This window comes from Antechinus flavipes, chromosome 5 (genome assembly GCF_016432865.1).
Source record: "Antechinus flavipes isolate AdamAnt ecotype Samford, QLD, Australia chromosome 5, AdamAnt_v2, whole genome shotgun sequence".
Classification (NCBI taxonomy): domain Eukaryota; kingdom Metazoa; phylum Chordata; class Mammalia; order Dasyuromorphia; family Dasyuridae; genus Antechinus; species Antechinus flavipes.
The window spans coordinates 114,453,673-114,468,163 of record NC_067402.1 but is presented as its reverse complement, the minus strand read 5'-3'; the positions used below and the strand labels follow the sequence as shown (position 1 = coordinate 114,468,163).

General features: G+C 40.3%; 1 protein-coding gene across 2 annotated transcripts in view; it reads left to right on the top strand.

Annotated features, from left to right (window-relative positions):
- The window catches only part of STRIP2 (striatin interacting protein 2), a 72,623-nt gene that overhangs the window by 26,183 nt on the left and 31,949 nt on the right, over positions 1–14,491 (top strand). For both annotated transcript variants that reach the window (XM_051962962.1, XM_051962961.1), the window contains exons 16-17: positions 6,093–6,219; positions 12,419–12,519. In XM_051962962.1, coding sequence (XP_051818922.1) covers positions 6,093–6,219; positions 12,419–12,519 — 228 coding nt within the window. The remainder of the gene's footprint in view (positions 1–6,092; positions 6,220–12,418; positions 12,520–14,491) is intronic.

Below are 14,491 nucleotides of genomic sequence, written 5' to 3'. Positions count from 1 at the left end.
TTGAAGAAATGAGAGGTACCCAGTGCCACATATTTCAGAGGTATAATCAAAGATTCCTACTATTACTTATTTGAGGAGCAGCAAGGTGACATGATAGATAGAGCACCAGACCTGGAGTCAAGAAGCATCTGGGTTCAAATCTGGCCTCAGACATACTAGCTGTGTGACCCCAGGCAAGTCACTGGGCAAATCACTCAACCCTGTCTGCCTCAGTTTCTTCATCATTCAAATGAGCTTCAGAAAGAAAAAGACAAATCAATCCAGTATCTTTGCCAAGAAAACCCCAAATGGAACCATGAAGACTCTGACATGAGAGAAATGACTGAACAACATTACATATCTGATAAGTCATCCATTCTTTGCTTAAAGACCTTAAGTGAATGGGAAGCTACTCTCCTCAGGCAGCATATTCTAATTTTAGGCAGCTTTAATTGGCAGGAAGTTTCCCCTCAAATCAAGCATAAATTTGTCTCCTTAAAATTTCCATTATTTGCCCCTGCTTTTGCCAAGTGGAATGAGTATAATTCCTTTTCCACGTGATAAACGGTTAGTCACAAAGCTTCTTAAACTGTGGGTCGTAACCCCATATAAGGTCATGTAACTGAATCTGGGAGTTACAGAATTATGATTTATTATCAGTAAATATTTGATGTGTTATTTCTATTTTACATGTCTATATTTATATAGGTCATGTAAGTTTCTTGGGCTAAAAGGGGTCACAAGTAGAAAAAAATGGAAGAAGCTTGTCAGATACTTGAATATAGTCACCATGGTTCTCCTGAGTCTTTTTTTGTCTAGGCTACGTAGCGCTCATTCCTGTAGTTAATCTTTATGTGACATGAATGCAAAGCCCTTCATTCTCCTGGTTTCCCTCCTTTGGACATTATAGCTTATCAGTGTCCTACCCAAAATATTAAGCCATGACAGAATGTGGTCCACATATGGTCTGATGAGGGCAGAGTACAGAGAGACAATCACTTCCTTTTCTGAACTTTGTGCCTCTCTTAATATGTCTAAGATTGGCTTGCCAGACAGCTACTAGTTGGCTCAGTGGATAGAATCCCAGGCCTGGAGGAAGCAGGACTCAACTTCATGAGTTCAAATCCTTCCTCAAACACTAGCTGTGTGATCCTGGGCTGTCACGTAGCCCTGTTTACCTTGCTAAAGAAGGAAATGGCAAGCCACTCCAATATCTTTGCCAAGCAAACCCCAAAGAAGAGTTAGACACAATTGAAAAATGACTAAATAAGATCGGCTTAGCTTTCTTGGCTGATTTGGGCTGTTGATACAAATACCTATTAATATAACAATAAATTCTCACGCTGTTGATACAAATAGCCTTTAAATATAATAATACCCTCTTGCAGTTCTGATACAAATAAGCTATAAAAATAACAATAACCTCTCAAACTTATAATTTAGAATATGATTACAACAATAAACAAATTATGTTTTACTTCATGGCAATAACTACTAGGGATACAAAGATGAAATACTGAAACAATCTTTGTCCTCGAGGAGCTTATATTCTATCAGGAGAAACCTTGTGTACATAAATAAGTAGATACAGTGTAAATCTATTCAACAAGAAGATCAAGAAAGACTTCATAGAGAAGATAGTTCTTGAGCTGAATTTTGAAACACTAATGAAATAACAACAGTTAGCCTTTAGAGAATGATTTCCTTATAATAATCCTGTCTTGTTTTTAACATTTGACAAATAGGGAAACTGAGACTTAAGAGAAATTGTGACTCACAGTCAAACTTCTAGGAAATGAAAGGACTTCTGATCTTTTGAATCCCCTTATATCATACTCTTCGGATTATACTACAGTGCTATAAAAAAAGAGGTTATGATAATCTAAAGAAGGAGAGCCTATTTCTGGCTGGGGACATCAGGGAAAGTTTCATGGAGAAGTGATTTCTAAACTGAGTCTTGAAAATGGATAGGATTTCAATGGCAGTGATTGAAAGATAGAGAATTCCAATTTGAGCAAAAGCACAAAGAAAATCAAGTACAAATATCTTAGATGTACCTAGTTATTTACATATTTTTCTCTTATTCAAATGTAGGTTCTTAAGGGCAAGGACTATGTTTTTGCTTTCTTTGTAGTGGTAGCTACTGTATCTGGCACATGTAAATATTTGTTGACTGAGGAATGGGTATGGATTACTTGAAAGGGGAGTGACTTGAGACAGGTCTCAAAAGATATATTGTAGGATCAATTCCAGTTTTCTTTGTCTCTTCGTTCTCCCTCATTTCTCCATAAAATCATTTACTAAATCATATCCTTTCACCTTCTCTATCTCTTTCTCTTTGTATGTCTGTTTCTCTCTATGTCTTTATCTGCCATTCTGAGTCTCTGTCTCTCAGTGTCTAGCTGTCTCTGTTTCTTGTTTCCTGTTTCTAGTCTGTTTTTCTCTCTTGTGTCTATCTCTCTATTTCTCTTTGTGTTTCTCTTTGTCTCAGTCTCTGTCTCCCTTTCTTTTCTCTTTCTGTGTCTTGTCTCTCAATGATCTCTCTCCTTTTTTATTTCCATTGTCACCCTCCTACTAGAAATCCTCCTTATCAACTGGACTATTACCAAAACCATTTTCCATCCTCCACTCTTTTCCCTCTCCAATCCTTGCTTGATTCAACTGCTGGAATAATTTTCTTTATGCATGGCTCTTTCTAGTATTTTCTTCCTCTGCTCAAATAGCTTCAGAGGTTCCCTCTGGCTGGAATTCAAAGCTCCCTAGAATCTAGTGCTACCCAACCTTTGCGGTTTTATCATACATTACTCCCAAACATTCTACATTCCATCTAAACTTGACTTTTTTCTGCATTTCTTGGCTTTTTGCCTTTGTTCTTGATCTTAGTGCTTATAATTCCCTCCCCCTTCCTGTTAAATTTCTATCTTTCCTTTAGAATTCTAGTCAAATTTCAGTTTTTTTCAGAAGGCATCACCAACTACCAGTCCCCTTCCATGATGATGAATTTGTCTCTCTAAGATCACCTTACACTTTGTTTTTAACTCTCAAATACATTTTTAAAAAATATCACAGTAATTTCCCAAGCTGTGCCCTCCACCATTGATCTCTTATAAGAAAGAAAAACACTCAGGCAAGATTAGCAAAATAACCATGTAGATGCAATTTTTCACACCAGGACTGAGAGGATGAAAGTCTGTTTTATCATCAGTCGACAAAGAGGTATATATTAAGCTGCTTTTAGGTACCAGGGACCATGCTAGTACTGGGGATTAAGAGAAAACAGCAAAAACTAGTTCCAGCCCACCAGGAGGTTTGTTCTATGGGATCAGTATTGATAATACCTTCTAGTCCATTTAAGTGTTATCATGTAGCAAAGTTATCTTTATTTGTAACCTGTCCTCTTGCTAGGCTCTAAAATTCATTAGTGCAGGAATTGTCTTGCCTAAATCTTCACTTACACCAGGAATTCTTCACCTTAGATACATAAATTTTCTTTAAAATTTTTTGATAATTGTATTTCAGTATGATCATTTTCCTCTATAATATTATGTATTTTATTTAATGCTTTTAAAAATGATATTCTTAAAAATGGTCCATAGGTTTAACCAGACTGCTAAAAGGATCCACGACACAGAAAAGGTTAAGAACCCTTTAATTAAAATAGAATGAGTGAATGAATGGAAAGAGCCCTACTCCCTGATTCTATCTGATCTTGAAAAAAAAATCCTTTTTTTTCTTGTACACATAAATCATTGACAGACCTACATATTTCAAGATAGAAGAACAGAAAAGAGGATTGAATAAGAAACTGTAAATTTCTGCTTTGTGAAGGTTTTTTTTTTAATATGTGTACACACATGTGATAGGTGTCACAAAAATTTTAGTGCACTTTTTGGGACACCATGTAACTAAAGTTTAACAAATAGGTAACAAAATTATTATATTTGCATCTTTCTGAACTATTTTTTTCTGCACTTAAAATGTTCTATGAATATCCTATTTTTCTTTTATGTCTATTATTTCTACTAACCCTTTTTCTCTCCCTCACTCCCAAATAGAAGTCTCCTCTTGTAACAAATATGCATAGTCCAACAAAACAACTCAACACATTGGCCATATCTGAGAACACATAGCATGTGCACTCGCTCTCTCTCTCTCTTCCTCCCCCTCTCCCCGTCTCCTTCTTCCCTCCCTCTCTCTCTCTCCCCCTTGTCTTTTCTCTCTCTTTCTCTCCCTCCCCTTTATTCCTCCCCTCTCCCTCTCTCTCTCTCTCTCTTCCTCCCCTCTCCCTCTCTCTCTCATTTTCTCTCCTTCCCTCCCTCTTTCTTTCTCTTGTTCTCTCATTCTTCCCTCCCTCCCCCACCCCTATTCTCTTTCTCTCAGGTCTTTCAGCTAATCTGGTCTTGTGATGCCTTCCCAATACATGACACAACTCTGCTCAGCTGGCTTCTGCTTCAAACCCTTAGTGGTTAGCCTGGCTTCCCAGGTTGCTGTTTCCCTCCCAGGTGCTGGCTTCCTTTTGGGCAGCATTGAAGTGCATGCTACATATTCTGACAAACCTTTTTCTCTAGGGATAGAGGACTGAGCAGCTCTGTCTGCATCTGTTGTACCTGCCATCATCTCTCCCATCTTCTGTAGAAGGACTCTGTGTCCGGATCCTAGAACAGCAGAGCGTCATCACACAGACACCTTCCTCTCAAGCTCTTCACTATTTCCAGGATTAACAGCCTGGCATGGCACAGGAGGAAATGTAAAGGGGCATTAGATTAGTGCCACTAAATTGTTGCACTGCCCTCTGAGACTTATCTAGCCCTTTGCTCTCAGACACTGCAGAATGAACTGCAGCTGTCAGCTGGTTTCGCTGACCTCATCTAAATATCCTTTAATGGAGGTGGGGCAGGTCATAAATTTAGAGTGGAAATGGACTTTAATATGTGAAAAAACTAAGAACCAGAGACTTAGTAACTGGAGCTGAAGGGACTTCAAAGGCAATCATCGTTACAGAAAAGGAAACTGAGACCCAGGAGTGTTAAATGAATTGCCCAAAGTCCAATGTAGTATGAGGCAAAACTGAAATTAGAACCCAGGCTTTCTGAGCCATAATGCCACACTGTAGTATCATGTCACTGGCATCCATGCCTCGCACACAGCTCCTGTTTTCCTCTGTTCTCAAACCCATTATTACCTCTACCCAAAGGAGAAGGATCAGCACAAAGATCTGGGTTACCTTACATCCCCAAAAAGGTACCTGAGGTCCTGAGGGGAATCCCACAGTGCCCAGCTCATCCTAAGGAGAAAAAAGGACATCATACCTCACTTGTCACAACAGCAGGGACATTGGACCTTGTTTCACATATGTTTGCACATTGAGAGGAGGCTGGACATTCACTTAGGCTCCTTCCTTGGGCCCACTGGGTATGGAGCATCCCACAATTTCCCTAAATAGTCAGGGATAGAAGGGACAGGAAAATGTGTTTTTTTTTTTTTCATTAAAACCTTTTTGGTTTGGGAGTTAGGAGATCTGGGTTAAATCCTGACTCCAATACTTAGTAGCTACAGGTAGATGGGCAATTCTAACTACCTTACCTCTGGATCAAAGCTTCCCATCTGTAAAGTAAGGATAATTCTTGCCTACCTAACTCAGCCCTAAAGGGTAATTGTAAAGAAAGGACTTGCATATCTAAAGGCATGATAGTAATGTGAATTATTTTATTATTCCATTACAGGGAGGTGGTTTTTCCTGATAGCAACTACTTCCTCCATTCAGATTCCTGAGAATTTAATGACTCACTAGCTGGGTCCCACTGCTGCATGGGGGAACGGTCATTTTAATAGTCATTCATCATACCAGTTAGTCATACCAATAGTCTATAGTACTCTACAGTTTAAAAAGCACTTTCCTCAAATCCCCCCATGACTTAATACACATTACAAGTATTATTGTCCCCATTTTACAAATGAAGAAACTGAGGCTTAAAGCAGCATCTGATGTGCTCAGGGCTTTATATCTAATAATTGGCTGAATCAGAACTAAAACTACCCAGACTTCTGACTCCAAGTACACTCTCTGGGTGCTTCTTCTTCACCTTCTTCCCTTTTCTTCTCTTCCATTCCAGCATTACTGTGCTTCAGAGCATGAAGCTGGGCATCGATGTGAACAGACACAAAGAGATCATCGTTAAGAGCATCTCTGCTGTGCTGCTCCTGCTGCTGAAGCACTTTAAACTCAACCACATCTACCAGGTGAGCCACGGAGAGTCCCCAGTCCCACCCTGGGAGATGCCTGTAGCAATATATATAGAGAAATTGAGGCACAAAGTTTCAAGCATGCTCACTTTATCAGTATGGCTAGAAAATACCAACAAATCGGATCCAAGGCTCCTCAGTAGTCAAGGATACATCTAACAGAGCAGTTCTTCTATAGCATTTATACAGTGACTATAGAGTCATTTTACTTCTGATTGGTTGGTGCTGCTTAGATCACTTCTTCATTAGATGGGTCAGTATCTCATAACATAAAGTTTCATGGTAGGCAAATATCTATATTAATTCATCTCCTACTCTAGTCAGCATTTGAATTTTTATGACTAGACTTTAGCCTATGGAAATAGGGAAGTTGAATTCTCATAAATTTTAATAGGGCCTATACAAACAAGTCTGAATTTGATTCATAAACATTCTTTCTGATTAGTTATAATCTTAATTATTAATCATGGAATATCAATTTTTATATTCCATAATAGATTACTGAAATTATAGTCTTTGGGAGTTCAAACTCATAATGAGAGGGCCAACTGATATGTAGTCATTGATCATAATAAATTGACTAAGTTTTAAAGTAGGTTATCAATTTTCAATTCATAAGCTTCCTCCCTTCAGAGAGGCAATGACACAAACTTTCGTAGAGACACTCAGCCAAACTGAGTTGCTTTCCTTTTTTTTTTTCCTTTCTTCATCCAGGTTATCTGTCCCTTAATCAGTCAATTAACAAATCAGAGAACAGAGAAAGTGCTTACTGTGTGCCAGATACCATGCTAAGGGTTACAAATCAAACCAACAAGCAATCCATGTCTTTGGAAGCTTACATTTTAGGGAAGAAAACTACACATACACAAATCTGTTCATACAAGATAAATACAGACTTAAGAAAGATGGCCTTAAAAGAGAAGGCAATAGCAGTTGGGAACTTAGAGAGAGGCCTCCTGGAGGATGGAGTGCTTGAGATAAGGCTTAAAAGAAACTGGGGGTTCTATGAGGTTAAGAGGAAGAGCATTGTAATCATGGAGGGGGAGAATAACAAGTCACGTGAGAGGAGAAGCACATAGGACAATATGGCTAGATTGTGATATTTGTGGAGGGCAGTGCCAGAAGCCTGGGAAGGAAGCTAAGGGTTAAGTTATAAAGGAGCTACAAATTCTAGGAAAATTGTATTTGATTCTAGAGGTAATAGGGAATCATTGAAGTTTCTTGAGTTGGAGACATCAGTGTGTGGAATGTAATCATCCCTGTACTTTAGGAATAACATTTTGGTGACTTAAGTAGAAGGAGAGATTCAAGTGGGGAAAGTCCTCAGGCAGGAAGACCATTTAAATAAACTATTGCCATCAACCAGGCAAGAGATGATAAGACCTGAACTGGGGTGGTGGCCATAGGAGTGAAAAGAAGGGAACTAGAAATGATTTCTCTCAGTGTGAATAGAGAGCGAACAAGCCTTCCTGGACCTGCATCCCATTTTCCTTTGGAAATTAGAATAAATCTTGTGGCTGATAGAGGGATATGGGAAATGGTAGTTTTGGACAGAGTCGGGTGTGGGTGTGTATGTGTTGGATTCGACTTTTTCAACCCTAGACTATGTAGTATGCTATTCCCCACAGGGAATCCTGACACCTTGATATACCCCAGATACCTGGGTTATCTGAGTCTTCTTCAGGTTTTGACCAGAAGAGTAGTAATATGATCGATTGTGCCAGCTGACATTTATGTTGAAGTTTCAAGGTATACAAGGCAATTTACAATCCTCACAGGGAAGTCTTTCTATTAGCTTTATCTTATAGCAGAGACCCTGAGGCCCAAAGAGAACATTACTGGTTTGCCAAGATCATGTGCTGAAGTGAGTGTCTGAGGCAAGATTTGAATGTAGCTCTTTCTGGCTTCGAATCCAGTGCCAGGTCAGGCTGTTTCTCATGGTACAGGGAGGAGATAGCTGTGACTCTGAGGGCACTTGGTGTGTTTGTGTATAAGAACAGTCAAGTGTAAAGAAACCCCAAAATGGGGTCATGAAAAGTTGGACATGGGGGCAGCTAGATGACGAAGTGGTGAGAGCATTGGACTTGAAGTCAGGAGGGCCTGAGTTCTAATCTGGCTTCAGACACTTAATACTTACTAGCTGTATGAATCTGGGTAGGTAACAACTCCAATTGCCAGAAAGGATGAAGGGAGAGAGGAGGCAAGGAGAGAGGAAGGAAGGAAGGAAGGAAAGAAGGGAAGGAGGGAGAGAAGGAGGGAACGAGAGAGGGAGGAAAGAAGGAAGGAAGGAAGAAGAGAAGGAGGGAGAAAGGAAGAGAGAGAAGGGAGGAGGGAGGAAGGCCAAATATAAAGGAACCCTAAAATGGGGTCATAAAAAGTCAAACATGACTGAGGCAACACAGTGTCCTCGAATCATACACATCACATTTGAATCCTGGGGAAGGAGGAAAGGATTTATTAAATACCTTCTGCATTCCAGATACAGAACTGAGCACTTTTTATGGATCTCATTTGATCCTCACAACTACCCGGCAAGGCAGTTTTTAATTTCCATTTTACAATTGAAGAAAGTGAGCAGGGGTCAAGTGACTCGCCCAGTGTCACACAGTTAGAAGGCATCTGAAGTTATGTTTGAAGTCAAATTTTCCTGACTCTGACTATTCTTTTCCCCATTGTTCCACCAGCAGCTTCTTCCAACAAACTCCCCTGAGCCTTAGCGTTCTCATTTATGAAATAGGGGTAATAATATTTGTAAGACCTCCCTCCTGGGGTAGCTAAGAGCAAAGCACACTCAAAGCAGCCAGTCGGTCAACAAGCTCTTTGGTAAAGTATCCTGTCTGTACCAGGCTCTGTTCTAAGCCTGAGGATACAAAGAAAGGCAAACAGAACCTCTGCTCTTAAGGAGTTCAAAGTCCAGTGGAGTAGAGGATATGATGCATAAACAAGCTCAGGATACAGATGGGGCAAATAGAAGCTAATCCCCTAGGCTTATGAGGGAGCAGGAAAGCTACTTTATTTTCCAGATGGGGAATCCTAGTTGAGATATGAAGGAAACCAGGGAAGCATGAAGTGGAGATGAGACAGGAGAGCATTTGTGGCTTCGGGAACAGTCAGGGAAAGCACTGAGCTGGTGTGTCTGTGTATGGAACAGCAAAGAGCTGGTGGTTCTGGGTTGGAGTGTATGTGGAAAGGTATAAAGTGTAAGAAAACTGGAAAGGGAGGAGGGAGGAACCAGGTTTTGAAGAGCTTTATAAGCCCAACGGGATTTTCTGTTTGATCTTGGAAGTAATAGGGAGTCACTGATGTTTATTGAATTGGAGGGGAGCTGGATGTGACATGACAAGTAACCTTAATGTAGTTAGGTCTGTGTGAGCTGCAATCACTGTGTGTACAGGAGTGTGTATGAATTGGTAACTGTATAGGCAAGGGCTCCTTTAGGGCATCTTTGTATCTTGACAAATTGGGGGCGGAAGACAGTTTCTTCTTCCTGGGCACAGTGAGCCACCAGAGATAAACCAGTGATAAAAGTCTCATAGAAGAGAATGGTGGGAACCAACACATCTATATCCATCATCTCTCCTCCTAAATACCTCAACAAAGCAGAAACCAAAAGTCCTAAGCTGCTGTGCTCACTACTCTCTCTTTGCTAGTGACTCTAGAGAGAGGAGGAATTGTTGGAAACAGGAAGCTTTATAATCCATTCCTTCCCCTTAAGCTGAAGCTTCCCGCTGTCCAGGGCCAGGGAAGTGACCGTCCTGCTATACTCTGCCCTCATTGGTCCCATCTAGATGATTGGTTCTGGGTACCACATTTTAGAAAAGATATTACCAATTGGAGAGAATCCAGAGGATGGTGAAGGGATAGGAGAACATTTCTAACAAGGATGAAGGGAAGGAATTGGCTTATTTAGCCTGCAGAAGAGAAGACTTGGGAAGGGAGAAGGGGAGAACTTGGAAAGTGCCTTCAAATATATTAAAGGACTATCATGTGAAAGATGAATTTGGGGCAGATAAATGTCACAATGGATAGAGCACTGGCCCTAGAGACAGGAGTTCAAATTTGACCTTAGACAGTTATTAGCTGTGTGACCCTGTGCAAGTCACTTATACTCCAAAATAAGCACAAGAAAAAAGAATTAGACTTTTTCTTCTTTAGAACAGAGGGCAAAGCTAGGACGAGTGAGTGAAAACTTCAAAGAAGCCGATTTTGGCTTGTTCTTGTAAAGATTTTCTAAAAATTAGAGATATCCAAAAGTGGTATGGACTGTCTAAGGAGGACGTGAGTTTCCCTTCCCTGGAAGTCTTCAGGAAGAGACTAGATGACTATGTCTTAGGTATACTTAAGTTAGATTTTGTTTTCAGGAGACAACTAGATGGTACAGTAGTTATAGCACTAATTCTGGAGTCAGGAGGATCCAAGTTCAAGTCTAACCTCAGTTGGGTGCCTCTGGGCACGCCCAGCTGCCTCACAAAAACAAAACAAAAGAGATTTTATTTTCAGGTATCAGTATGGCCCTTGAGGTGCCTCCCCACTCTTAAGAATCTATGACTGAGCTCACTCCAGCTCTATCCCTGGCATAAGGCCAGGGTAAGGGAGCTTACCAATGAAGATACCTTTTTTTTCCCTTTTTTTCTTCAGGGAAAGCTTGGAACTTTTAACTTTTAGCACAACTGGGATTAAGTAACTTAAATGTTATATTTTGGAGGATGAGTGACTCAATATAGTGTTTGCTAGTTTGGGGATCAGAAGGGAAAGAATTGCATTCTAATCTTCTATCAGTAATTAGCTGTGCAATTATAGATGCCTTGGACCTCAACTTGCTCCTTGAGCAAGGAATTTGGACCTGATGATGTTGAAGGTCCCTTTCAGCTTTAACATTGCCCAAAGAATGAGTGTTCCCTTCCCCCATCCTTCTAAGAAGCATTATAACATCCTTTCCTATCTGTCTTTTACATCCCCAGTATTTATTAGAACGGTGCCTGGTGCATACTAGATGCTTTGTAAATATTTATTAATGACATCTGGATCTCTATGACTCTCTGCCATGACTACCGCTGCCCTCAAACCCATCCTCTGCTTGGGCACTGAGTCTGTGCCATCTCAGAAAAATGAAATGAATCTCTAATATCCTGACCATTCCTGGCTCCCTCCCGAAATCATGAGCACGTACAGTTCACTGTGTTTGAAGTTGGACTTTTGGTAACTGAGAAGCAGTCCCTGCCTAGTGCCCCCTTTCATTCTCTCTTAAGTTGCTTGCAGTTGTTGGGGCTTGAGTGCACCTGCCCTGTCTAAATCTGGAATGGTAGGGCCAGTGTGGGCCAGACGCTTAGAGCTAGGAAGGATAGCTCTTCCTGAGGGAATTCCTCAGCTCCTTTTGGATGAATAAAAAACATGTCACTTTGTGATTACCTGGATTTTTAAATCGTTTTTTACAAGTATCTCATCAGTTCTGTCTGCCGTCACATTTACCTTTTTTGTTATGAAGTCCTCTTAACTACCCAATTGTTGTGTAGCGAGGGTTGAAGAGCTATAGCCCCATGTCACAGATTGGAAAACTGATGCCTAGAGAGAGAATAATTCCAGGATAGGACAGAAGATCGAGTCATCCCAGATATGGCAACCATGTTCTGTGGTAGAACGAGACTCAAAGAAAGTTAGAAGCCCTAGGTATGAGTATTATCACTTATGAACTGTGCAACCCTGGACAAATCAATAATATCATTGGGTTGTGAGGAAAGCACCTTGTGAATTGTAGAGTGCTATGGAAATGGGAAGTGGAAACTTGGTGCCATGGATGTGACTTCTTGTGATACAGGAGCCAGCTGCCAGTGGCTGCTGGAGGTCTAACCTGTCTCTTCATGTGAGAGTATGATGAGGATACAAGGAGACTGGGAGGCCATTGTGTTGTCTGACCTCTCTCCTCTTCCCTCAGCCTCCAATTTATCTCATTCTCAGTCCATAAGTAACACCTGTGTCAGTAAAGGCTGCTCCGAAGCTCCTTCAAGTGTCACAATCCAAGCTGCGGAGGCTCTCAGAGAACTGACCTGCCCCTTCACCTGGTCCTTAACATTGACTGAAAAATAGGAAGGATTCAGGTTCCCTCATTAATCTTATGTGTGTTTTCTCTCCATCACCATCATCCTGCCTGTTCAGGAGCCATGTTTACACACAACTCCCTTTTGTTCTTTTGATTTAGTTTGAATATGTATCTCAGCACCTGGTGTTTGCCAATTGTATTCCCTTGATCCTGAAATTCTTCAATCAAAATATTTTATCCTACATCACAGCCAAAAACAGGTAACTGAATGAATGAAAAAACCATTTAAGTTATTATTATTCTTAATAATTTAAGATGTTTAATTTATGAAATTAAAAATTATAATTAAAATCACAATTATGGATTATGTTTTAAATTTATAATGTTATGCTTAATAAATATTCATTGAATTTAATAATTAACATTGGTTATGTTCAAAGCACTGTACTAAGTGCTATAGATAGAAAAAAAAAAACAGTTTTCTCTAAGAAGTCCCCCTTCTAATGGGGGAGGGAAGCAACATACATAGGGGGTGATGCTTCTTTAGTGCCAAGAGGCTTGTTACTTGCTCTCTGGTCTGGGGATTCTGTATAATGGACAGGAGGGAACGTAAAATTAGGATGAAGTAAGTTTGTATTTTGGAAATTGAATGGAATTGTCTCTGCCTCTCATTTCCTAGAGCCCTGCCTTCACTCCAGATTCCCAATCCCGGGTGGGCCCTACTGGCTCTGCTAATTAGCTGTCATCTTTGAAAATTAACTGACAGGAATTTAGGTGTTAACCCTTCCCAGACACATTTGTGTTTTAATGAACCACTTTGAAAGACAATATGCCCCCAAACTTAAAGAAATGAAACTCTACTGGTGAATGTGCTTATCTTATTAGGCACTTGGGAAGGATTTTATTTTATCTTGAGGTTGGGTGGTCTTCTTGTAAGACTCTGACCCTAGGAGAGGGTTGAGTAGAAGAACATAGAACTAGAAGTCCAATTAAGAAGGCCAGTACCTCAATAAATAGGGATGGAAGAAACTGAGTGGGTGGGTGGGTAGTGGAGATATTGGGATGGGAAGTAGGATTCTTGATGTCTTACCTTTAGTTCTAGGTCTGAATGAGTACATCGTGCTAGGGAAGCCAGAAGTTTTTGTAAAAGTATAACGCTGTTTATCTGCTCTTTCATGATTTAAAAGAAAACAATGGGATGTAATTGTAAAACCTTCATTTGAATCCAGCTAGGTCATATTCTCTTTTTGTTTGTTTGTTTTGAGAGGCAGTTAGGGTTAAGTGATTTGGCCAGGCTCACACAGCTAGCCAGTGTCAGAGGAGGTTTGAACTCAGATCCTCCCGACTCCAACACCAGTGCTCTATCCACTGCTATCCAGCTGCACCATGACTTCCTTATTCTAAGCCTTGGTTTCCCTCATGGAGGAAGTGAGAGAGCTGGATGAAATTACAGCCAAGATGGAAATCTTAGAGCCTTTGAGTCATTCCAGTGCCACACTAGGGGGACCTCAGGAGCAGGGGAGGCCTAGAAAGCCTTTTCTGATCAACCTTTTTTTTTTTTTTCTTTCTTCCTCTGGCCAGAGCAGTCCCTTAAGGTTAAAAGGCAAGAGTAGGTGCTCTTCAAATGATGTGATCCAAGAAAGTTATGTAATGGCAGTGCCTGCTTGCTTTTCACTTATGAATCATGGGACTTGTGTGAATGAACATCTATGAGTTTTGAGGAGGTGTTTTAGATCAAAAGGAATGGTTAGCGTTAGGCACTAATTACAAGAAAAGTACATGATTGCTAAGGGAGTCTGGAGGAGGAGGAGGCCCTATATATCTATCCCTTTTCTTCGAAGTGTCTAAAATTTCACTATTATCACAAAAGGCCTTTTATTTTTGAAAAGTTCTCTAGAAAGAAGTTTTTTCTTTTTCTTTTTGCATTTGGGAAAGAATACTGACCTAAATTAAGATCTGAGCCTGGGTCTGAGCTCAACTAATTATTCGTTCTGTGACTTCAGGCAGCCATAAAATCATAGAATCCTAGTGCAAGAAAGGATCTTACTTAGGGTCATAACACACTATGTATCAGCATCAAGAGCAGAAGAGATTCCTAGAGAATATCTTATTCTCAGATTAAGAAACTAAGAGCCAAAATCACAAAATATATTACTGTCACACTCAGGTCTCCTGACTCTGGGTGCTGTATATTTTCCACTTCAAGAATGAAGGGTGAAAGCAACTAGACCA